This window comes from Podarcis tiliguerta (genome assembly GCF_965153285.1).
Source record: "Podarcis tiliguerta genome assembly, chromosome: W".
Lineage (NCBI taxonomy): Eukaryota > Metazoa > Chordata > Lepidosauria > Squamata > Lacertidae > Podarcis > Podarcis tiliguerta.
Window position 1 is genome coordinate 20,601,347 of NC_139552.1, and position 24,112 is coordinate 20,625,458.

At 45.7% G+C, this 24,112-nt stretch overlaps 1 protein-coding gene across 1 annotated transcript; it reads right to left on the reverse strand.

Annotated features, from left to right (window-relative positions):
• Nucleotides 1-5,202: 5,202 nt before the first annotated feature.
• LOC310668800 (inositol polyphosphate 5-phosphatase OCRL-like) lies at nucleotides 5,203-22,774 on the reverse strand (the record flags this gene model as incomplete). The annotated part of the gene is made up of 10 exons (XM_083422128.1): nucleotides 5,203-5,447; nucleotides 6,287-6,452; nucleotides 6,916-7,026; nucleotides 7,527-7,675; nucleotides 9,080-9,176; nucleotides 18,951-19,004; nucleotides 19,528-19,577; nucleotides 21,503-21,712; nucleotides 21,820-21,940; nucleotides 22,682-22,774. The coding sequence occupies 10 exons, from the start codon at nucleotides 22,772-22,774 to the stop codon at nucleotides 5,203-5,205; spliced, it is 1,296 nt and encodes a 431-aa protein (XP_083278254.1).
• Nucleotides 22,775-24,112: the final 1,338 nt, after the last annotated feature.

The following is a 24,112-nucleotide window of genomic DNA, read 5'->3' on the forward strand; positions in this document are numbered from 1 at the left end:
AGGGAGGTCAGAACCCTTTCCTTCTTCTTTTTTTTTTGCTTTTTTACAAACACTGACAGGTTATGGGCCCAGTGTTTCTGAGCATGTGCAGAGTGCAAAACGACTGACAGCATCTCAGCAGGGAGCTGGTGAGTCCTGGTGGTGCCTGGAGCCAGTGGCTGTGTGTTAGAGCAGTTGGTGGCAAGCTGTAACTGTCTGCAGTGACGCTGGAGCGGCTAGGATCTGAGGATCAGGAAAGCACTCAGCGTCGGCTACTGGAACAGTTTGAACTGCTAGAGGACCACAGTAGGCAACTCACAGAGCGGCTACACCAGTTGCAGAGCCAGGCGGGACCGGAGGGTCAACAGAGGCAGCAGCTAGAAGCCGGTGAGTTCCAGCCAGGACCATCCAGTTGGACTCTAAAGAGAGAGTCAGGAGAGATTGCTGGAGGCCCCACAGAAGGGGCTCAGCAAGCACCAGCAGAGATGGCAGATTTCCAGTCTCCCCAAGTTGTAAATATTGGGGGAGGCATCCCTTTTGAACTTCTCTCAGAAAGCAACTGGCTGAGTTGGTCAATTAAAATGCAGCAGTTGTTAAGGAGAGATGGACTATGGGACTGTGTTGAAACTGAGGTTTTGAGACGGGACTCTGCTGAGAAAAAACGGCTAGATGAAAGGGCTCGTGCCCAAATTATGCTGTGTTTCAGCAACTCTCAGTTATTGCATGTAGCAAATGCCAGCACAGCGTTTGAGTGCTGGAATTTATTAAGGGCAATGCATGTCAGAGAAACTGCTGGAACTATAATTTCTCTGACCAGAAGGCTGTTCAGGACTGTTATGAAAGAAGGTGAGAGTTTGGCAACTCATCTTCAAATGCTGAAATCTCTGTTTCTTCAACTACAGCAGAGAGGTAAGCGTTATGATGAGACTGACCAAACATACATTATCCTTTCAAGTTTGCCTGAAAGCTGGTTGCCTGTGATTAACAGCATGGAGAGTATGCGTCCCCGAGATCTGACCCTTGAGTATGTGGTGGGCAGATTGACCGAAGAAGCACAAAGAAGGTCAGATAGACAGGCTGAACTCCAAGAGCGGAGGAGTTACAGCAAAGGGGGCCAGCAGCAAAATCTGCCAATAGAGCAACGCCAAGGTTTGGACTTGGCCATGGCGGTGAGGAGGTGCTATAGATGCAACCAACCCGGGCATCTCCAACGTCAATGCAGGGCAAGACTTCCAGGAGACGACGTGGAGCAGAGACAGCAATCGACCCAGAAATGTAAGCAGAAGGGGTTCTCTTCAGGGAAGAAGAACACGCGTTCTGCTCAGTTTGTGTCTGCATTTTCTCGAGAGGAGAGAAAGATACCTCAAGGAACATGGTTGCTGGACTCTGGCAGCAGTAGGATTATCTGCAACAGTCGGGAGGACTTTAAGACCCTGGAGAAGCCAGCCGATGGAAAAGACTCAATCTATCTTGCTGATGGTCGTAGAAGCAAGATTGATGGCCAGGGAACATGTTTCCTGCAGTGCTTGAACACCACTCTACCAGAGACTCTGTTTGTCAGCAATTTGGACTATTGTTTGCTGTCTGTAAGCTGTTTGATTAAAGCAGGGTATAGTGTTAAGTTCACGCAGGATGGCTGTCTGATAAAGAATGGAACTCAGGTATGTGGCCATGCAAAGTTGGAAAATGGGTTATATGTAATGCAGGACAAGCCTGTTAAAGCAGCCCAGGTGGTTCAGGATAATTTGCCAGTTCATAAGGGGTGTGTACATGAACTGCACAGAAAACTGGGTCACGCCAATTTCCGTGTGCTTTCAGAAATGCAAAAGGTGTGCAAGAACCTAAAAGTAAATAGCTGTAACTGTTTCCTAGATTGCAATGTATGTAAAATGGCCAAATCTAAGAGGAAGCCTGTGGCTTCTAAAAGTGACAGAGTATCTAAAGAGGTTTTAGAACTTGTCCATTGTGACGTGATAGGCCCTTTCCCACAGAAGACTGAAGCGGGCGCCAGATATGCTTTTCTGGTAACTGATGATAAATCACGTTTTAGTTGGCTGTTTTTGTTAAAGCAGAAATCTGAGTGTTTCCCCACATTCAGAGAATGGGTTGCCCAAGCTGAAAAGCTCTTCGCTCGCCCTGTTGTGCAGTTGCAAACAGATAGGGGCGGAGAATTTCTGAACAAACAATTTGGGGCATGGTTGCGACGTAAGGGGATCACTCACCGTTTGACTAACCCTTATAGCCCTGCTGAAAATGGTCTGTGTGAAAGACGTGGGGCTGTAATACAGTCAGTAAAGGACTGCCTGCTAGTGGATGCAGGATTGGGTCACAACCATAGGCTGTGGGGCGAGGCTTTTCTGACAGCGAACTTTTTGATTAATAGAACCTGGTCTAGCTCTATAAAAGATATTCCCTATTGTGTGTTGTTTGGGAAAGAACCAGAGTGGACAATGCTCCATAACTGGGGTGCTTGGGCACATGTAAATATCCCCAAAGCTCAGCTCCAGAAAGGGGGTGCTAGAGCGCAGAAACTGCGGTTTGTGGGATATCAGTCCTATGGCAAAGGGTGGCGTTTCAATTTACGCCCAGGACGCGTGATTCTGTCACGAAGTGCAGACTTTGCTGACCAGGACAGATGGACTGCGATCCATGCCAACCCAGATTGCCTACTGCCCCTGCAAGTAAGAGAAGAGGCTTCTTCTCAGCCATTGGCAACACAGGAGCAGGATGAGGAGGAGGCACAGATTTCCCCAAAAGATGTGGCAATAGATAATACTTCTTCTCTAAAGGAAGAGGAAGAAGAGCCAGAGATAAGGGGGGAAGAAGAAGTAGTTGTGCCTAGACGCTCCCAGCGTTCAAACAAGGGTGTACCTCCTCAACGTTTGACCCTAGGAGGAGTGAGAGTATGCAATGTGAGTTGTGTGGAACCACAAAGTTATAATGAAGTCTTAGACTTACCCCCTGGGGAACGTGCTTTGTGGGAACAAGCCATGAAAGAAGAAATGGACTCTTTTAAACGTAACAAAGTGTTTGAGGTCATAATACCGTCACCTAGTGGCAGATTGGTGTCATGCAAGTGGGTTTACAAAAGGAAAACCCTTGCATCTGGGGAACCACGTTTTCGAGCCAGATTAGTAGCCAGAGGGTTCACTCAGATTAAAGGGGAGAGTTATGATGAAGTGTTTTCTCCCACTGTAAAGAGTGAAACTTTTCGTTTAATGCTTTCCATTGCTGCTGTAAGACAACTAGTAGTGCACCATTTTGATGTTGATGCTGCATATCTGCATGCAAATTTAGACCATGAAGTGTTAATGAGACAACCCCCTGGGTTTGAAGAGGAGAATGGTGCAGTCTGGCGTTTGAAAAAAGCTGTTTACGGTCTCAAACAAAGTGGAAGGTGTTGGAACCAGTGTTTAAATGAAGCTCTTGTAAAACTTGGTTTTAAAAGGAGTGTGGCTGATCCATGCCTCTACACCAAGGGGACAGACAACAAATATCTAATGCTCTTAGTCTTTGTTGATGATTTGCTTGTGGCAGGGAGTTCCACAGATGAGATCCAGAAGCTCACAAGCCAACTGGAAAAGAGGTTTAAGCTTAAAGCCTTAGGGCCTGTAAGCAATTACTTGGGAGTAGAAGTAAGGCAGGAAGCAGATGGAAGCTTCCTCTTGAGCCAGAAAGAGAAAATTCTTCATTTGATAGAGCAGTTTGGCATGGAAAACTGTAAGCCAGTTCAGACTCCCATGACACCAGATTTCCCAAAGACACTGTGTGATGATGAGTTTGATCAGCCTGAGTTGTATCACTCAAAAATAGGATCACTGTTGTATTTAAGCCAGTGGTCAAGGCCAGACATTGCATGTGCTACAAATGTTCTGAGCCAACGTGTATCTAAACCCAGTACTGTTGATTGGTGTGCTTTGAAAAGGCTTATCAGATATCTAAAGGGGACATTAAATGTATGTGTGATGGGATGAAGAGCTGCTTGTGTGTAAATTGCAATCCCTCAGAGTTTGAACAGTTTCTCAAACCTCTGCCTGTGACGGAGCCCCTCCAGCATGGCTGCGTCAGTCGCTAGCAGAATCCGAAAGTGGTTGCTTTCGGAAACGTTTCCAACATAAAAGCTCCTTAACGGAAACACGTCTTCTGGACTCTCTGCGTGACAGTTTCCGGCGAGGAACGGGTGTCCCTATAGGAGGCTCTGAGACATCCCCACTGTTTTCACTGGAAACATCTCTGAGCCATTCCTCCGACTCTCCTTCCCTTGACATTCCTGTTCGCCCCCTACTGGTTCCCTCTTCAGGTGTTACGTCTCCCTCTACCTCAGAGAGCCTTTGCACCTCTGGTGCTGCCGATGGCAGTTCCCTGACAGTATGTTTAAAGATATCTAGTACACAAGATGAAAAACTAGAAGTATTTGTTGATGCGGACTGGGGAAGCTGTGTAGCTACTAGAAAATCTACAAGTGGAATGGTTATGATGTTTGCCAATTCCATAATTGGATGGAGGTCAAAGAAACAAGGATTTGTTGCGACCTCATCCTGTGAGGCAGAATATGGGAGCCTATCGCTAGCATGCAATGAAATCATGTGGTTTATACAGATACTAAAAGATCTAGATTGTAAAGTAGATTTGCCTATCCAAGTGTATGAAGATAGTCAATCTTGCATTGCATTAGCGGGCTCGGAAATAATGAAATCCGCATCAAAACATATTGCTATCCGTCATGCGAATGTTAGAGATTGTGTACAGAATGGGGTAATCAAACTGGAGTATTGTCAGTCACAAGATAATATTGCTGATTTGTTTACCAAGCCTTTGCCAGCAACATGCCATAATGAATTGATGACAAAACTGGGTTTATGTATATAATGTATGTATGTATTGTTTCTGTTGGGGTTTTTCGCATTTAAGAAACAGAAGGGGTGTCACGGCTAAAATGGCCGCTGTTTCTTTAATGCGAATAAAGCTGGGTCAGCATGACTCAGCAGCCTGCAGCAGGTTGTATATATAAAGTGAGAAATGTTAGTTTGTGCTGTGGCTGGTGTCTGGAGGTTGGGTTGGTTGGTTGGTGCTGGTGTGTATAGTTATTCAGTCGTGTTTTGCACAAGGACTTTTAAGAATAAAACTCTGCAAGGATATTCTCGTGGACTCCTTTTGTGCCGACAAGGAGACTGAAGAGAAAAGGGAGGTCAGAACCCTTTCCTTCTTCTTTTTTTTGCTTTTTTACAAACACTGACAGCCCCCACATTTCTGAGTGGAAGAGCAGCTGTTTTTCAAGCAGGCAAGCAGAGTGGGAAGGGTAGACATCCAGCACAAGGCTTCCAAGGAGGTCCCGAAGCAGCTTGGTAGGTAGCTCCCACTGATGGTGAGGAAATAATCCTTGCCAGGGTCAAGGTGAAGGACAAAGATAGCCTCAATCTTCTCTTCCTTGCTGACGTACACATCCAGGGAAATGTCCCCCGTCTCACCTAAAACGGGAGGAGGTCAGGCAGATACACTCTTTGGCACAGCCAAGTTGGCTTGTCTGTAAATTAAAAGTGAAGACAGTGAAGAATTGAACAGAAGGACACAATGCGAGCCTGCTGGATCAGGCCAATGGCCCATCTCGTACAGCCTCCTGTTCTCACAGGTGTATGGGGGAAACCTTAACTTCAAGAATTAGGAAAAGAAGCGACTCAGTTCCCACCCCCACCCCACTTTCCTCTCTAGTCCTCCAAAGCAGCAGCTGCACAGAAGATGGTGACAGGATACTGGGGGGTGAGAGAAAGTGATCCTAACAAAAGAATATAAAAAGGGAAAGGATTTTTGCGCCCCCAATGTAACTTTCTTTTTTAGTTTACATTTCATTGAGTTTTTAAAAGTTTGGCTAGTTCTATATGATCCCCAAGATATTGTTGTGCCTCCACAACATAAAAATACGCATTGTTTTAAAAAAGTAATTTTTGGGCGGACTGCTCTCACTGGTTCCCTGCCATGCCAAAAGGTGTTTTGGGACCCTCCAGCATTGTTTGGCTTCAATGCATTTGTGTGTGTGTGTGTGTGTGTGTGTGTGTGTGTGTGTGTGTGTGTTTAAAGCTGGTCACACACACTTTTACACTTTGGGCTCAGCTGCTTTGACGTGTGGCCCTTGGAGGCTTGAGCATGGGGCAATGCAGCCCACAAATGTTAAGCCTCCCCTGCTCTACCAAACTCCCAAGGTTGGAGGGAGGAGGGTTGGGAAGAGGAGGAGAAAAGGAAGGCCTTCCCTAGATGACCCTTGGGGTCCCTTTCCAACTCTACAGTTCTCTGATTCCAGAGAGAGACGCACTGGGCTCCAAGTATCCCTCGCAGGGCTCAGCGCAAAGCCATGGCTTCCAATACTGGCTGTCACTGAACTTGGGGATGAAGGAGAAATGGAGGGTGACCTGCCCGTTGTTTGTGATCTGGAACTTCTCCTTCTGCAGCTGCCGGAACTTCACATTCTCAAACGGAAACTGCAGAGCAAAAGGCGGGGGGGGGGGGGTGAGGAAAGAGAGTGCTTGCCTTCAGCAGAGGCAAGGAAACGTGCTCCAGGGGGAAGTTTGTCCTTGGCCCCGGGCTCTCATTTAGGGGACTGCACATGCAACAGGTCCACGTGGGGCTCTCCAGATATTGCTGCACTTGCCACTGGCCATGTTGGCTGGGGATGATGGGAGTTGTAGTCCAGCATCTGGAGGGCACCACACTGGCTACCCCTGGAGTCTTTGCCTGCGAGGAAGAGGCTGCCGCTCAGTGGAAGGGCATCTGCCTTGCATGCAAAGGTCCCAGGTTCTATCCCCAGCATCTCCAGGTAGGGCTGGGAGAGATCCCCCGGAAATCCTGGGGAACCGCTCAAGACTGAGCTAGATGGGCCAAGGGCTTCTTTCCCCCCTGGTCTTTTTGCAGCAAACCCTCTTTAAGGGGTTGGAGAGGATCCTATTCGTCTTTACCTCCCTCCAGGGAGGGAAGGAATTCGTTCTCCATCCTGTCCATCAACTGAACAATATCCTCAAACACTTTCCGGTACCGTCGGTCAGCCACAACCTTCACCTATGGGGGGGGGGGCAGAGCACATTTGTTGGGGCTATGGACTGAAAGGGGGGGGGGTATGAGTTAAGAGCAGAAAGGCCTGATGCACCCCCCTGTTCCCAGCCCTGAAAGAGGCAAGTACTGTAACTCTGAGAGCTTCCCCAGGATGGCAGCGGCTGTGACTTCCAGAGCCAATGGGCTGAAGCCAAATGCTCCAAGCCAAGTACCACACAAGCTCCACTGCATGAATGGAGCCAACGGTTAAGGTATACAGTTCAGCCCATGTGGTCTGCCCTGCCTGCAGGAGCAGCGTGTACTCAGAACAGTGGAGAATGGAAGCCTAGGGATTCAACAGAGCCAAAAGCTGCCCACTCCTTGCACCGGAAGTCATTGGCCAAGGAGGAGCTGTGTGGAAAGGGGCCTGGTTGTTGGTCAGGGCCTGCCCAGATTCGAGGAGGTGCCACATAGCAGGCAACTAAAAACCCTGACTAGACGATAGCCCTGGCCAGGGCAGGTGTTACCCCTGTGAGGAAGAGGGAGCTGACGGGCTTGTGGTCGCTCCTTTTCAATTCCATGTGGCTTCGGTAGCTGAGCTGATTCACGCTGCCTCCTCTCCAGAGGATTGGCTCACACCATGCTGGCACACGCCACTTCCCACTGCAAGGAGACACTGTTGGACTGGCTGAGGCAACACACAAGGCTCACACAGTCAAACTTTGGCTCCACACACGGCCTGTGATCTTGACCACGGTCAAGAGCTGGAGATGATGGGGCTTGGGAGTCCAACTTCTGAAGGGGCGGACCTTGCAGGTGTGCAGGCATTTTGCCTCATGGAGAGAGTTGTTAGGAAATCAAAAGCAGAATGAATTTCTGACCTCCCCCAGTTTGGATTCCTACATTGCAGGGGGTTGGACTAGATGACCCTCGTGATCCCTTCCAACCCCACAATTCATTAATTAAGTCTACTCTGGCTGGCAGCAGCTCTCTGTGGCCCAATCCTTTGTCAGGTGGAGGTGCCTTTCAACTTGAGACTCTGCATACAAAGCATATGGCACACCACCAAATGATGATCCTTCCCCAAAGCAAGGGGCCCCGTTATTCTTGTTCAGACACTATTTTTTCAGTGATCCAAAAGACCCTTTCTGGCACCTGAAATGCTGCCCAAAGGAGCCTGCCGTTTTCCGGCTTCGTCACTACATGTTCCGCCTGTCCTTTTGATTTCCCCATTACCACAGCAAGAGCAATGAAACTAGCAGGCCTCGGTGGCTTCTGACAGTTGTCAAGAACCACAAGCATATGCCAAATCCTGGATGGTGAGGCTCAATGGCTACTAGCCATAATGGCCACAGAACATACTCCACCAAGAGAAGCAGCATGGCTTGGAGGAGGGGAGCGTGCTGTTGCACCCAGGTCCTGTTTGTGGGCTCCCCGAGAGGCATCTCATTGGCCAATGTGAGAACAGGATGCTGGGCCAGATGGACCAATGGCCTGATCCAGCAGGGCTGCTCTCATGCTCCTATGCCCTGGCAGACTCATCTTGAGAGAGCACCAAGTCTCATTCCCAGACTTCCTTGACACAAAGAGGATTCTCATTCAGCCTGCTGCACCTTTCAAGGAACTGCAACACCGCTTATACACACCACGAAACAGAGGGTGCTGGTTATCAGGACAAATGTGGGGGAAAGGAGCCAAAACATTTCCAGAGCAGGGATGGCTTGAGGAAGACAACATATCACAGCCTTGCATTTCACAACTCGCCTAGCAGCCTTTGGCAACCCGGAATTCCATGCAAGCAAAGTGAGCAGGCGAAGGAGAGCTGGATCTCTCTCTTCCTCCGTGGCTTGGTGTCCATTCTGGCTGCAGAGGAAAGGAAGTCCGTCCAGCCCTCAACTCTAGCCCTCCTCCAACAGCTGGCTTAGCAGAAAGCCATGTCTAAAATATATTTTTGACTAGCCTGCTCAGGAGGATGGAAAGGCAGGCCACTACTAGCATCTCAGCAGACTAGGAAAAACAAACAAGCATTGCAGAAGAATGATTGAGAGGACTTACTTACAAAGGCTCAGCTATCAAGCAGGATCTTTTTTTGAGTCGAATTTGTACGTCGGGATGAACTTGATCTCTCCCTCTGTGAAATCAGCAAAAGCTGTCTTTTGAGTACGCTGAATGTTTAGCTAAAGCCAAAAAGAAATCGCTAATCAGCAGAGAAGCAAAAGACCCCCTGTTGCCTGACAATGGAGTCTATTAACAGCCACTGTTGTGCTGGAAGACCAAGGTGAAGTACTAGTAGGTTAAAGGTAAAGGTAAAGGGACCCCTGACCATTAGGTCCAGTCGTGACCGACTCTGGGGTTGCGGTGCTCATCTTGCGTTATTGGCCGAGGGAGCTGGCGTACAGCTTCCGGCTCATGTGGCCAGCATGACTAAGCCGCTTCTGGTGAACCAGAGCAGCACACAGAAACACCGTTTACCTTCCCGCCGGAGCGGTACCTATTGATCTACTTGCACTTAGATGTGCTTTCGAACTGCTAGGTTGGCAGGAGCAGGGACCGAGCACGGGAAGCTCACGCGGGGATTCGAACCGCCGACCTTCTGATCATCAAGCCCTAGGCTCTGTGGTTTAACCCACAGCACCACCCGCGTCCCTACTAGTAGGTTAGCCAAGTGCAAAAAAAGGGGTATACCTGCTGAAATCCTATCTTATACACACTTATTAAAGGTACAGGATGCTTGTGCATTTTTGCCCCATGTCATCTTAAATTACTTTGCTGCATCACACGACAGGAAAATCCCCTAACTCAGGAGCAGCAGACACGTGGCCCTCACAATGCTGCAGAACTACAATTCCCATCATCCCTGATTACTGGCCATGATGGCTGGAGCCAACAGGAACTGCAGCTCAGTAACATCTGGCAGACCACAGGTTAGCCATACCTCCAATAGACAATGTTATATGTACCAATAATCCATACAAACTGTTAACAACCACCAGAATACACCCTGACACGATGAGCAACTGCAAAACCATCCTTTTGCATCCTACATTGGCTCCCAGGACGTTTCTGAGCACAATTCTGAGTGTTGGTGCCAACCTTTAAAGCCCTAAATGGCCTCAGTGTCTCCATCCCCATTGTTCAGCCCAGGCATCAGGGTCCAGCACCGAGGGCCTTCTGGCGGTTTCCTCACTGTGAGAAGCGAAGTAACAGGGAACCAGGCAGAGGGCCTTCTGAGTAGTGGCACCTGCCCTGTGGGACACCCTCCCGTCAGATGTCAAGGAGATAAGTAACTATACAGCCTTTAGGGAAGTTTTTAATGTTTTATCATGGTTTTGCATATGTTGGAAGTCTGAGGCTGCCCCCCCCCCTTGCCTTCCTTGCAGCATCCTTCTCAAAGGGCTAAGGCATGACTACGCTCACAGAGTTTAAATCCACCATAAGGTGCAGCAATCAGGCCTCTGTTTCAACACAAAATACCAATGATCCTTATGCCAAGTGGGAGAAAGGTCGTCAACATGATGAACACACAAACCTTGGAGAGAAAAATGTAAAACAAAAAGCATCAGCAATTGTCAGGGGTTCAGGAGCAGAGTCACAGGAGAGGGAGGAAACGGAGAGCGAGGGGGAGGAGTCCGAAGGAAATGTCAGCTATGACAGCAGTCCGAGGTCTCTGAGTCTCTCCAGTGACTCGGAGGATTCACAGAAAGGGGCCCCCATAGTCAGGGCAAGGGGAGTGCCAAGGGGGACACCTCGGGAAGAAGGGGCCAGAGGGGACTCAGAGAGTAGCAGCTGGAAATCTGGACCAGCGTCCCCCCCAGAGAGCAGTAGGGGGGAGGAGTCCAAGGCATCGGGATCAGGGGGCGCGCGGGCAGAGGGAGAACGTGAGGCAGGAGTGACCACACCCTCGTCAGGGAGCGAGGAAACGGTCATCAGGAAAGTTAAACGCGCGCGCGCGCCAAGTTCAAATGTACAGGAGGGCGGCAAGGTGGGCAGCCCGGGTAGGGAGCCAGGTCCTAAAGCCCGCCGAAGAGAGGGGGAGGAGTCAGAGGGGTCAACGTCTGCGTCAGAAGAGTCCAGGAGGGAAGAGACCCCGGGGGGTAGTAAGACCCAGAGGAAGAGAGAGAGAAGGAAGAGGTGGAGTAAGATTAGAGTCTTAAACTGGTGCACAGGGGGCGGAGACTCAGACAGAGCTTCGCCGGTCTAGAGTCCAGACGTAGAGCTGGGACGCTGAGGCTTGGAAATGGAGACTATTCTTCAATAAAGACTTTGATACTGTACTACCGGCTAGCGTTGGTCCTTGGTGAGCTGGGACCCGGAGCCAGCTCTGACAGCAATTTAATTGTTTTTTTTATAATATTTTATTAAAATTCTCACAAAATAACAGAAAAAACAAATAAAAAAGAAAAAGAAAAAATACAAAAAATAGAGACAATTAAAAACAATTCCATCTTTCAGAACATATCTTATATTTGCTTGTTTCTCGGACTTCCCCACACCTCCCCTCTTTGTATTCCAATTCAATTGTTTGTTCAGCAAATCCTTTCCCTCTTTACCTTTATCTTAATTTTGATCTTAATAAATTTTAACTTTACCTTTCCATCTGTTAACGTTCCATTTTTACATATTCTTTCAAACATTATTGCTAAAAACCCCTTAACCTCAATCCAACATCATTCTATCATTCATTAATTTTGCAGTGTTCCTGTAAAGACTCTCCTCCCTGGAAGGGAGGGGAGTGGTTGTGGGCGGGAGCCCGAGCGCCGCTTCAAGCAGAGGGGGGGTTAGCCCCCTGCCTCCTTCCTCACTCCTCACCTGGCTGGCGCTCACTCCCCTCGGCGGCCACCCAACCAGGTGCCGCCGGGGGGGCAGGTCCAGCAGACTATATATCGCAGCGCCAGCCCCCTTCTCGCCCTCACTCTTCGTTGACCCTTCGCGAGTCACCCACCCTCCACTCCCTTTAGTTCAGGGTTTAGGTTTACTTGGCCTTGCTATGGACCTTAGGTTGGTCGCCCTGGTTGTCTAGGGAGCCTGGTAGGAATTTTTCCATTTGGCACTAGGCTTTTTGGTTTTTTCGCCTACCTCGTAGCAATCGTCACAACTTTCGTGGTATTGGTGGGTAGGTTAGGCATTGGAATAATGTGTTGTGGTGTGTCGAAGTGCTAGGTGTGGCCATTGCCTATGCCTTCAATTTTGGGTATTCCGTTAAAGGAATCTGGCGGTCGTGTATTCTGTCCGATGCCTGCTTGGCGGGAGGCCATGGCACGACCCTCGGTGGCATCAGGGGAGAGTCTTTAGTTGGATCAGCATCAACAGGCTCCACCTACTGGTGAATCAGCCCCCGTCTGTTTGAACATCCAATGCCTAAGCCAATACCTTCTCACTGCTGTAATCAATAAAGTTGTGGCCTTTTCTCGCCCAAAAACCTATATCACGTCTCCTTGTGTGTTCTTTCCACATTATGGGGGTCGGGCCCTCGAACCACAAGTAATCTTTAAATTTCTTCCAATCTTCTTCCACCAACTCTTCTCCCTGGTCTCGGATTCTGCCAGTCATTTCTGCTAATTCCATATAGTCCATCATCTTCATCTGCCATTCTTCCAGGGTGGGTAGTTCTTGTGTCTTCCAATACTTCGCGATGAGCACTCTTGCTGCTGTTGTGGCATACATAAAAAAAGTTCTATCTTTCTTTAACACCAATTGGCCAACCATGCCCAGGAGAAAGGCCTCTGGTTTCTTCGGGAAGGTATATTTAAATACCTTTTTCATTTCATTATATATCATCTCCCAGAAAGCCTTAATCCTTGGGCACGTCCACCAAAGGTGAAAGAATGTACCTTCAGTCTCTTTACATTTCCAACATTTATTTTCGGGCAAATGATAGATTTTTGCAAGCTTGACTGGTGTCATGTACCACCTGTATATCATTTTCATAATATTCTCTCTTAAGGCATTACATGCCGTAAACTTCATACCTGTGGTCCATAACTGTTCCCAGTCAGCCATCATAATATTATGTCCAACATCTTGTGCCCATTTAATCATAGCAGATTTTACCATTTCGTCCTGAGTGTTCCATTTCAACAGCAGATTATACATTTTTGACAAAATCTTAGTTTTGGGTTCTAACAATTCTGTTTCCAATTTTGATTTTTCCACCTGGAAGCCAATTTTCTTATCCAGTTTATATGCCTCCATTATCTGGTAATAGTGAAGCCAATCTCACACTTTATTTTTTAACTTCTCAAAGCTCTGCAGTTTCAATTTGTCTCCCTCTTGTTCCAAAATCTCCCAATATTTCGGCCATTTGGCCTCCATATTGAGCTTTTTCACAGCCTTTGCTTCCATTGGTGACAACCACCTTGGGGTTTTATTTTCAAGTAGATCTTTATACCTTATCCAAAAATTAAACAATGCTTTCCTAACAATGTGATTTTTAAACATTTTATGCACTTTAACCTTTTCATACCATAAGTATGCATGCCATCCAAAAGCATTATTAAAACCTTCTAAATCCAAAATGTCTGTGTTTTCAAGAAGCAGCCATTCTTTCAGCCAGCAAAAAGCTGCTGATTCATAGTAAAGTTTAAGGTCTGGCAGGGCAAATCCACCTCTTTCCTTCGCATCAGTTAATATTTTAAATTTTATTCTTGGTTTTTTGCCCTGCCAGACAAATCTAGAAATATCTTTCTGCCACCTCTTGAAACAGTCCATTTTGTCAATGACTTGCAATGTTTGAAACAAATATAACATTCTCGGCAATACATTCATTTTTATTGCTGCAATACGGCCTAACAGAGAAAACTTCAAATTTGACCAAATTTCCAAATCTTTTTTCACCTCCATCCAACATTTGTCATAGTTGTCTTTCAATAAATTCCCATTTTTAGCTGTCATATTAATCCCCAAATATTTCACTTTCTTAACCACTGTTAAACCTGTCTCATCCTGAAACCTCTCTCTCTCTATTCCTGTTAAATTCTTTTCCAATACCTTTGTTTTTAACTTATTCAATTTAAATCCTGCCACTTGACCAAATTCTTCAATCAGTTCTAAAAATCTTTTAGTACTAGATTCTGGCTCCTGCAATGTCAAAACTAAATCATCTGCAAATGCTCTTAGTTTATATTGTCTGGCTCCGACCTGTATCCCTTTAACCAATTGGTCCCTTCTAATCATATTCAAAAGGACCTCCAGGACCGATCTAAAAAGCAATGGAGAGATTGGGCAACCTTGTCGTGTTCCTTTTTCTATCCTGAATTCCTCCGTCACAACATTATTGACAATTAATTTAGCTTTTGGTTCAGAATAAATTGCACCTATACCATTTTCAAACTCTTGGCCTACCCCCATCCCCTGGAGATTCTTCTTCATAAAACTCCAAGAAATATTGTCAAAGGCTTTCTCCGCATCCACAAAAATTAAAACTGCTTTAGTATTGATGTTCTCTTGTAGTAGTTCCAAAATATTAATTATATTTCTCATATTGTCAGATAAATGCCTACCTGGGAGAAAGCCTGCTTGATCTTTATGAATCTCTTCTACTAAAACTGTTTTTAGTCTTTTAGCCAAAATATCTGCAAAAATTTTATAATCCACATTTAGCAACGATATGGGGCGGTAGTTCTTAAGCTGTGTCTTTTCAGTCTCTGTTTTCGGTATAAGTGTTATATACGCTTCTTTCCACATCTCTGGTGCCCTTTTCCCTTCCAATATTTCGTTACAGACTTCCTTCAAAGGTTGTATCAACCATTCTTTCAAAGATTTGTAATATCTGGAGGTCAATCCATCCGGCCCTGGAGATTTACCTAATTGCATATTCTGAATGGCACCTTCCACCTCTTGTTCTGTTATTTTATAATTCAACCTCAGTTTGTTTTCTTGAGAGATTCTTTGTAGTCCATTTAGTTTCAAAAAATGATCTATGTCCATCTCTTTCTGCGGCCGTTGTGTATATAGTTGTTTAAAATACCTCTGAAAACATTTTCTGATCTCAGCTGGATTTTGTATAATCTTTCCATCCACTTCTAAATTGGTGATGGTATTTAATTTTTGTCTTTTTCTCATTTGCCAAGCTAGCAATTTCCCACATTTATTAGCCGACTCAAATGTCTTTTGTCTCATTTGTCTAATTTTCCATTCTATCTCTTGATTTATTATTTGCATGTATTGTACTTGGTATAATTTTATTTCTCTTAAAAATTCTTGTGACTTTGGTTTTACTCTCAGTCTCTTCTCACATTCCTTTATTTTCTCCAAAATTTTGTCTTTCTTTTCATTTTGGGTTCTCCTCTTCAATCCATTTTGTTGTATCAGAAATCCTCTCATGACGGCTTTACTTGCGTCCCAGATTACTCTTTTTTCAATTGAAGTATTCATATTTATCTCAAAGTAATCTCTCAAGGTTTTTTGGGCCTTCTTCATTACTTCTTCATCTCTAAATAGGTTGTCATTCATCCTCCATCTGAAGGAGCCAATTGGTGTTAAGTTCATCTCCATTTTCACGGCATTATGGTCGGAGCAAGTTTTGGGGCAGATTTCCACTTTTTTTTAATCTTTGGTGCCATACCTCTAGTAATCCATATTTGGTCAATTCTTGTCCATGTCATTTTGGCTTCAGAGAAGAAGGTTCCCTCTCTTCCCAAGGGGTTCTTTGTTCTCCAGATGTCTACTAAGTCCAGATTGTCTGTCAACTCAAAAAAAGTTTTCGGTAGTCTACCATCTTTAGTGACCACCTGTCTCTGTGCCTTATCCATATTTGTAGAGACCACTCCATTCATATCTCCCATGAAAATCACATTGTAGTCCAAATAGTCTGTCAATATATCATGCAACTTCTTAAAAAATTCAGATTTCCTCTCATTTGGTGCATACACCCCTACTATCAGAAACTTCTCTCCATGAATTTGAATTTCAACTGCCACAAATCTTCCTTGATCATCTTTAAAGATAAATTTCGGTGATAGGCTCTCCTTTGCATAAATCACCACTCCTCTTTTTTTTTACTCTATCTGATGAAATAAACTCCTGGCCCAATCTTTTATTAATCAAAAGTTTTCTATGTAGTCTTATCACATGGGTTTCCTGTAAACAAATCAAGTCCAATTGTTCCTTTTTTAACAAATGAAAAAACTGTTTCCTTTTCTGCGGAGAATTTAGACCATTACAATTCCAACTTAATAGTTGCAAAGACATGTTGTAATTACTTTGCTACTCCTCCAACTGCACCTAATGCTTCTTCCTCCTCTGTCGGTGGTGCCACCTTCTCCAAGTTGTCTAAACCAAGAAGTATTCTTGCCTTGTCTATTATTCCTCTTCCTGGGACTCGTTGCTCTTTTCCAGACTCTTTCTGTAGATCTTCACCGTAGTTCTTTAAAAATCTGTCTTTGTCATCCACTGATCTTATTTTTATCTTTTTTCCCCTTGAAGTTGAAAGATAGGCCTTGAGGGAATTCCCACCTAAAAATAATGTTGTTGCTTCTCAGCAGGGCAACCAAATCTCCGTAATTGGCTCTAAGTTCCAAAAGATATTTTGGGATATCCTTAAATATCTCCACTCTTGACTGATGTATTTTCAGGGCCTTCTGGAAATGCAGACCCAAAATTCTACCTCTCTCCTCTTTTGATCTGAGAGTAATCAGACAATCTCTCACTTTGTTCTTCTTCCCTCCTCTTCCAAGCCTAAATGCATTCACAATCTTAAATTCTTCTTTCTCCAGATCTATATCCCAAAAGTCTGCAAATTCCTTCATAAGAAAATCACTTAGTTTGTCTTGCTCAAGTGCAGGTACAGCCCTGATCCTCAGATTTGTTTGTTTCTCCTTCAGTTCAATCATAGACAACATCAACCTATGGTCTACCAATTGTCTATGTATCGGTGGTATTTCTTCTCTTGTAGCCACTGCTATCTCTTTGGCTTCCTCAGCCGTCTTTCGAATCGTGGCAGATTCCTGTAATACTTTCTGTATAGTCTCAGTATTAGTAGTGACCTTCTGACCCAGATTATTAATGCTTGTAGTATTTTGGTCAAATTTACCTGATGCATCTACCACTTGTTTATTTGTTTCAGCTACTTCTAGAGTTAAACTTTTCAAAGATTCCTGAACATTGTCCAGGGATTCTTGGATTCTAACTAATCCCGCAGCTAAAACTTCTTCAGTTGACATACCTTTTGATTTAGTTTGTGGTGGAGCACCCCCTGATGGGCCAGATGCTGAGGCTCTTCTCTGTTGGCCAATATCTGGGCGAAAAGATTTGCCGGACCTCGTTGTTTTTTCCTGAAGCAATTCTAGTTTGTCTTTCCCATCTGCCATAACACACACACTAGATAAAGTCAAGGTCAGTCCCACGGCTGAAGTTGTTTAAACAGTGGAAATTTCCTCTGGCTCTATTGATGTTAACAGTTTCCAACCTCCACTAGGGGGACACAGTATCAGTCAATTTATTACCTTGGTTAAAGTATCCTTTTCTTTCCCTTATGTCCCCCTTTCTTCTAAAATAAACACTATATCAATTTTCCCTTAGTCCCGGTTTCTTTTGTATCCAATCAAAAACACTGTATCTCTTCTTGCGGAGCTAGCTGTCAAAAAGATACTTCAGTGCTTTTCACAGTACGGCATGCTATTTCCCTTGGCAGCCCGTTCCCAGGTTTTTGAGTGGTGGTTCTTATGCTTTATCTTCTTTATCTGCAGGCAAATAAAACGTTCAACTTCCCCCCCCTCCTCTCCTGCAAACAGGGGGGGGGGGGGTCTCTTGCTTGACGTTGGATTTTTAAAATCCTTTTAAAACGACTTTTAAAGTTCTAGCTCTCAGTCTCTTTGCTTAGATCTATATACAATGGCGGAAGGTGGACTTCCTTTTTGTACCTTACCGCTTCGGTTCCCAATTAGTCCTTTTGCTTTGATCTCCAATCTCCGATCTTCCCCTACTCACGGGTAGTTGCTTTAATCCAAATTTTCACAGAAAGAAGTCAGCGCTCTCCGGTAACAGCTGTGCGGCTTCACTCTGAAGAAGAAGCAGTCGACTCTCAGCACTGCGCCACACACCCCGCCTCGCTTCGGAGCCCGTTACTGGGTTCCTTCGTCGAGTTGGGGGGCGCAAAAGGTGCCTGCCGAGTCCCACGTTCTCAGGCTTCACCCGCCTGCGATTTAAGGGGTCCCCGCTTCGCCGCAGCGGATCAGACCCGATTTCTTCAGAGCTCTTCCCTCCGGAGATCAGAGGGATTCCGCCATTACCGATGGCGCCGACCTGGAAGTCGCATCAGCAATTTAATTGGACTTAATGGGTATCACCTGCCAACCTAGCAGTTCGAAAGCACCTCCGGGTGCAAGTAGATAAATAGGGACCGCTTACCAGCGGGAAGGTAAACAGCGTCCGTGTGCTGCACTGGCTCACCAGATGCAGCTTGTCACGCTGGCCACGTGACCCGGAAGTGTCTGCGGACAGCGCTGGCTCCCGGCCTCTAGAGTGAGATGAGCGCACAACCCTAGAGTCTGGCAAGACTGGCCCGTACGGGCAGGGGTACCTTTACCTTTTTTAATGGAAGTATCTGCTGATAAGAACATGTGAGCAACACAGATTTTCCAGATCGATGCAAAACCTAGAGCAGGAAACCTTAGACCTTTAGATATTGCTGGACAGCAGCTATGCTGGGGCTGATGGGAGTCCAACAACATCGGGAGCGTGTGCTGAGCTAGGAAAGCCCTCTAACTGGGAAATTGCAGAGCAGTCTTACTTATTCCAAGGCAACCCTCCAACTTAATTGGGACTTGCTTCTAATTCAGGTTGCACAAACCTGCAACCTTAAAAAGCATTTGTAGAAGTCACAGTCATCCTATGTTCTTTGCTCCTAACTGCCTGAAAGTGGTTTCTCTAGCCTAGGCTGGGGTATCCCAGACAAAGGAAATAAACAGGGCAATATCCTAAACCACCACATATAACACAAAGATGTCTCTCACCTGGCCGTAGGTCAGAAGTCTCTGAAGCTCATTTTTAGTGATCAGATGACAATGCTGGAAAAAAGCAAAGCAACCACAGCTACAGGCTAGCTCACGGGGTCGGGGGTCGGGGGGCAGCCTGCTGCCACTTCCTGCAATATCTAGTAAGACTGATAGCTAGGATTGGGCAGTATGATCATATTAGGCTAGTGCTCTTGTAGCACCCTGCTTGTGGTTAGTGCTTAGCTGGAATGAAATATTCAACGCAGCAATAGAGAAATTAAAATAATAATTTATTTGTCAGACAAATAAATGATAGGCACAGTGGTATATGGTTACCAAAAGCTCTGCACACCCCAGCCCTGGTGACCAGCACTTATATTTCCTCAGCCCAGCCTCCTTACTCCTCCTTTGGCTGCCTCTGTCCAATCAGCCTGGTTGAAATTCCTATTGGCTGTCTGCTAGAACCAATCATAAAAGATACACCCATTTCCTATTACCTTTTATGGGAGACAAAGAGCTATATTTCCTTCTATCCATAAATGGCAGACAAGTAATCATATATCTTACATTTGCCTCGACAAGGCACCTTAATTACCAGATCACCCTTTGCCCCTGCTGCCCTTTTGCCCTTTTGCTCTATTGCCCCTTCACTCCAAAACAGATGGCTAAAACAGATGGCTCATGGTAACAGAAATCTTGGGTTCACTTTCTCACACACCATCAATGAAATAAGAATCTAACATAAGAATCTAACATTTCTTACTTTCTAGATCTTTTGCATAATTACATTAAAGCCAATATATTTCATACATAACATAGATAGATTTTTAGAAGAAAGGCCTTTGCCTGAGAAACTTCAGTAAAGAGAAACCTCTTCAATTTACACCCCCCTTTCCCAGCCAGCTGCTGTTCCTATTAGCTCTTTGCACTTTAACCTTCTCAGGATACCTTAAACCTTGGGAAAAGGTGTCTGAGTCTGATGGGAGGCACTATTTACCAACTCTTAATTAGTGTTTTTGCAGCTTGATTGTATTCTGTAATTTGTATGACCTTTGCTCCCAGCTTTTGCTCCTTTTTGCAACTTTGAGGTACATAAATCAATGAGGGGCCCTGTTCAGGAGAATAAACAACTGCCAAAGTACTGAGCCAGCTGCTTTTCTGCCTGGCATGAAACAAGGATTTGCAAATATATTTTTAAAGCTTATTTTAAAATATAGATCTTGATCAGATGCCTCACTCTGTGAACTAGACTGGCTCTTGAACTGCTTCCAGGCCCAATTCAGAGCATCCCATTTGGCCTTTCAAGTGTTTCAAGGTTTGGGAAAAGGGTACCAGAAGAAGGCCCACTTCTGTTTGCACTGCCTCTCCACTGACTAGAATCCCCTTCCCAGGGAACTCCTGCTCTTTCAAGCATGGCAGGGCCTTTTCAGTCATGGCACCCGACCTTTCAGAAGAATCTCCCAAAGAGGTTCACCTGGCCCCTGCTTTGATGTCCTTTCAGCAAAGACTTTTAGAATTTCCCCTGGTTCTTGAATTCATGGGCAGGGCGCTTGTGGCCCTCCAAACCCTGCTGTAGTACACAGGAACATAGGAAGCTACCTTATATTGAGGCAGACCATTGACCCATCAAGCTCAAGACGGACTACATGGACTGGCAGCAGCTTTCAGGCAGAGATCATGCCCAGCCCGATCTGCACACACTGGTGACTGAGCCTGGAACCTTCTCCATGCAAAATGGCCGCTCTGCTTTCGCGTTACTGCCCTTAACAAACTGCAACTCCCACCCCGATCACTGGAGAAGTTGCCCACATTTGCTATAATCTAATCCAATACATCTCTGCCACTCGGTTTACGTTGCTCTCTACTGGCTGCTCTAGTAGAAACCTTAGTGGTGCAGCTGCAGCAGCAGGGATCGCCGACACTGCACCCTCCTGGTGTTGCTGAAGTGGAACTCTCATGAGCCCCAGTCAGCAAGGCCAATTCTTAGCAATTATGGGAATTTTGGTCTATCAACATTTGGAGAGCACTATGCTGCCTGCCATAAAGAAGGCTGATCACCGAAGAATTGATGCTTTTGAATTCTGGTGCCGGAGGAGACTCTTGAGAGTCCCAAGGACTGCAAGAAGATCAAACCTCTCCATTCTGAAGGAAATCAGCCCTGAGTGCTCCCTGGAAGCACAGGTCGTGAAGCTGAGGCTCCAAGACTTTGGCCACCTCAGGAGAAGAGAAGACTCCCTGGAAAAGACCCTGGTGTTGGGAAAGATGGAGGGCACAAGGAGAAGGGGACGACAGAGGACGAGATGGTTGGACCGTGTTCTCGAAGCTACCAGCATGAGTTTGAGCAAACTGCGGGAGGCAGTGGAAGACAGGAGGGCCTGGCGTGCTCTGGTCCATGGGGTCACGAAGAGGCGGACACGACTAAACGACTAAACAACAAGAAATGCTGCCTACCCGGAGCTACACACAGGCAGGAAAGTTACAAAAACATGACTCAGTTTGCTTCTCCAGATAGCAGAGACCAACAAGTTACATCAGCCAAGGCTCTCTCCCTCCAAGCCCTTGAAACGCACTCGTTTTCATGATTGTCAGCTGCGGCAGACCCTGGCCAGGGGGCAGGAAGCTCATCTGGGCACAGATATCCTTGTAATCCTGGTTTCGGCGCTCAAAGTCTTCCACGTGGGCAGCAAGGTGGGAATTGACAACGCAGAAGCTGGTATTGTTGCAGACAAACCTCGCGTCCACACAACCCTTGTTACCCTGCAGGGGCGGAGCAAAGATGGCTGTTAGTGAGCAAGCAGGAAAGAGGGGGAAACTGGTTGGCAGAGATTAGAAAAACAGATAGACAGACAGAAAGATCGACGTAGGGAATTCCGCTGTCAGGGTCTACTCCCCATCTTCCCCATGATGCCTGTGCCCACTGTCTCCCTCATCACTTCCTTGATGCGGCTGAGCTGGTCCTTCCTGACAAAGATGAGCAACATCATTCCGACTAGACGCACCAGCTGCACCTAGAAGATGCAAGGTACTGGGGTGTCTACCAGCTCTGTTCATTGCTTGCTGTCCTGGGCCGGCTGGATGCAGATAGGAGTGGCAGGGGGCACCAACTGGGGATCCCCCAAGGGAAGAAGGCTCAGAGCCAGGGAACTGGTGGGGGGGGGGGGACTACGCTGAGTCGTCAGAGGGAGAAGAGGGAGCAGACTGTGAGCAAGAGGAGGTGTTGGAAACTGAAGAGGCAGGAGGGCAGGAAGATTCTGTGGCAAACAGCAGCCTAGAATCCGAGGCAGAAGTGGAGGCTGGAGGCGGGGGTCAAGAGGCAGAGATCAGGCAGGCTGCTGAAGAAGCCAGGGGGTCTCCCCATCCTGCTGCGATCAGCTCCCCTCCCTGCTGGTCTCCCAGAACACAGAGAAATTAAGAGGAGGGAGCAAAGACAGGCAAGGTGTCAGAGTCTCAGGTTCCTTGGGAAGGACCAGGGGGAGGAGGAGACTTCAGAGAGTGGTGGGAGGGTAGCAACCTTCATCCTTCACAACTACCTCACTGGGGCAAGACCTGTTGGGAAAGGTTTCTGTGATCACGAGGCCTGCACGGTTTGGGTTTCTTTGAATAAAGAATGTTGGCTTCTTTTGAATAAAACACCACTGACACCAGGTGTTTTTTCTTACTGACCTCCTCCTCCTCCTCCTCCTCCTCCTCCTCACTCCAGCTCCTGACAGCTGTCTGGCTGCTGAAGAAATGGGTGGGGTTGGACTTACTTTCTTGTACTTGGATTTGGAACGCAAAGCCTTTTCCACAGCTGTCAGCCACTCTTTTTTTATATATATAATATTTTTTATTTTAACAATCATTAAACAAACAAACGAGCAAATACAAAACAAAAAAATAGAAACAACACATACAAACAATATAAAATACAGTGTACAAAAAAAAAGAGAGAATAAAGAGAAAGATTAAAAACAATTATTGTGTCTTTATATTTTTTAACATTAACCTGGGTCTGCGACTTCCCCAGACCTTCCCACTCTGTATTCTAGATCTTATATTCTGACAGTAAATTCTTTCCCTCTGGTATATGTTTGATTCAATTTAGTCCTAATATCTTAACATAATTACATTTTCATATGTCTTAAAGCATTAGTCTTTCTTAATCATTAAATTTTTATGCTAGTATTCTTTTAAATTCAGTCTGATGTCATCCAACATTCATTATCTTATAGTGTTTCTGTAGATAGTCTTTAAACTTCCTCCAGTCTTCCTTCACCGTCTCTTCTCCCTGGTCTCTGATTCTGCCAGTCATTTCTGCTAGTTCCATATAGTCAATAACCTTCATCTGCCATTCTTCCAGTGTGGGTAGTTCTTGTGTCTTCCAATACTGTGTGATGAGTATTCTTGCTGCTGTTGTAGCATACATAAAAAATGTCCTGTCCTTCACCTGAACCTGTTGGTTGACCATACCCAGGAGAAAGGCTTCTGGGTTCTTCCGAAATGTGTATTTAAACACTTTTTTCAATTCATTATAAATCATCTCCCAGAAGGACTTAATCCTTGGGCATGTCCACCAAAGGTGAAAAAAGGTGCCTTCAGATTCTTTACATTTCCAACATTTATTATCGGGCATGTGATAAATTTTTGCTAGCTTGACTGGTGTCATGTACCATCTGTAAATCATTTTCATTATATTCTCTCTTAAGGCATTACATGCCGTAAATTTTGTTCCAGTGGTCCATAACCGTTCCCAGTCAGCAAACATTATATTATGACCAACATCTTGTGCCCACTTAATCATTGCTGATTTCACTTCCTCATCCTGTGTATTCCATTTCAGCAGCAAGTTATACATTCTTGACAATGTTTTTGTTTTGGGTTCTAACAATTCTGTTTCCAATTTTGATTTTTCCACCTGGAAGCCAATTTTTCTATCCATTTTGAACGCCTCCATTATTTGATAATAATGGAGCCAGTCTCGGACTTTGCTTTTTAATTTATCAAAACTCTGTAGTTTCAATTTGTCTCCATCTTGTTCCAAAATCTCCCAATACTTTGGCCAATTGGCCTCCATATTGAGTTTCTTTAAAGCTTTTGCTTCCATTGGAGACAACCACCTTGGAGTTTTATTTTCCAAAAGATCCTTATATCTACACCACACATTAAACAATGCTTTCCTGACAATGTGAATTTTGAACATT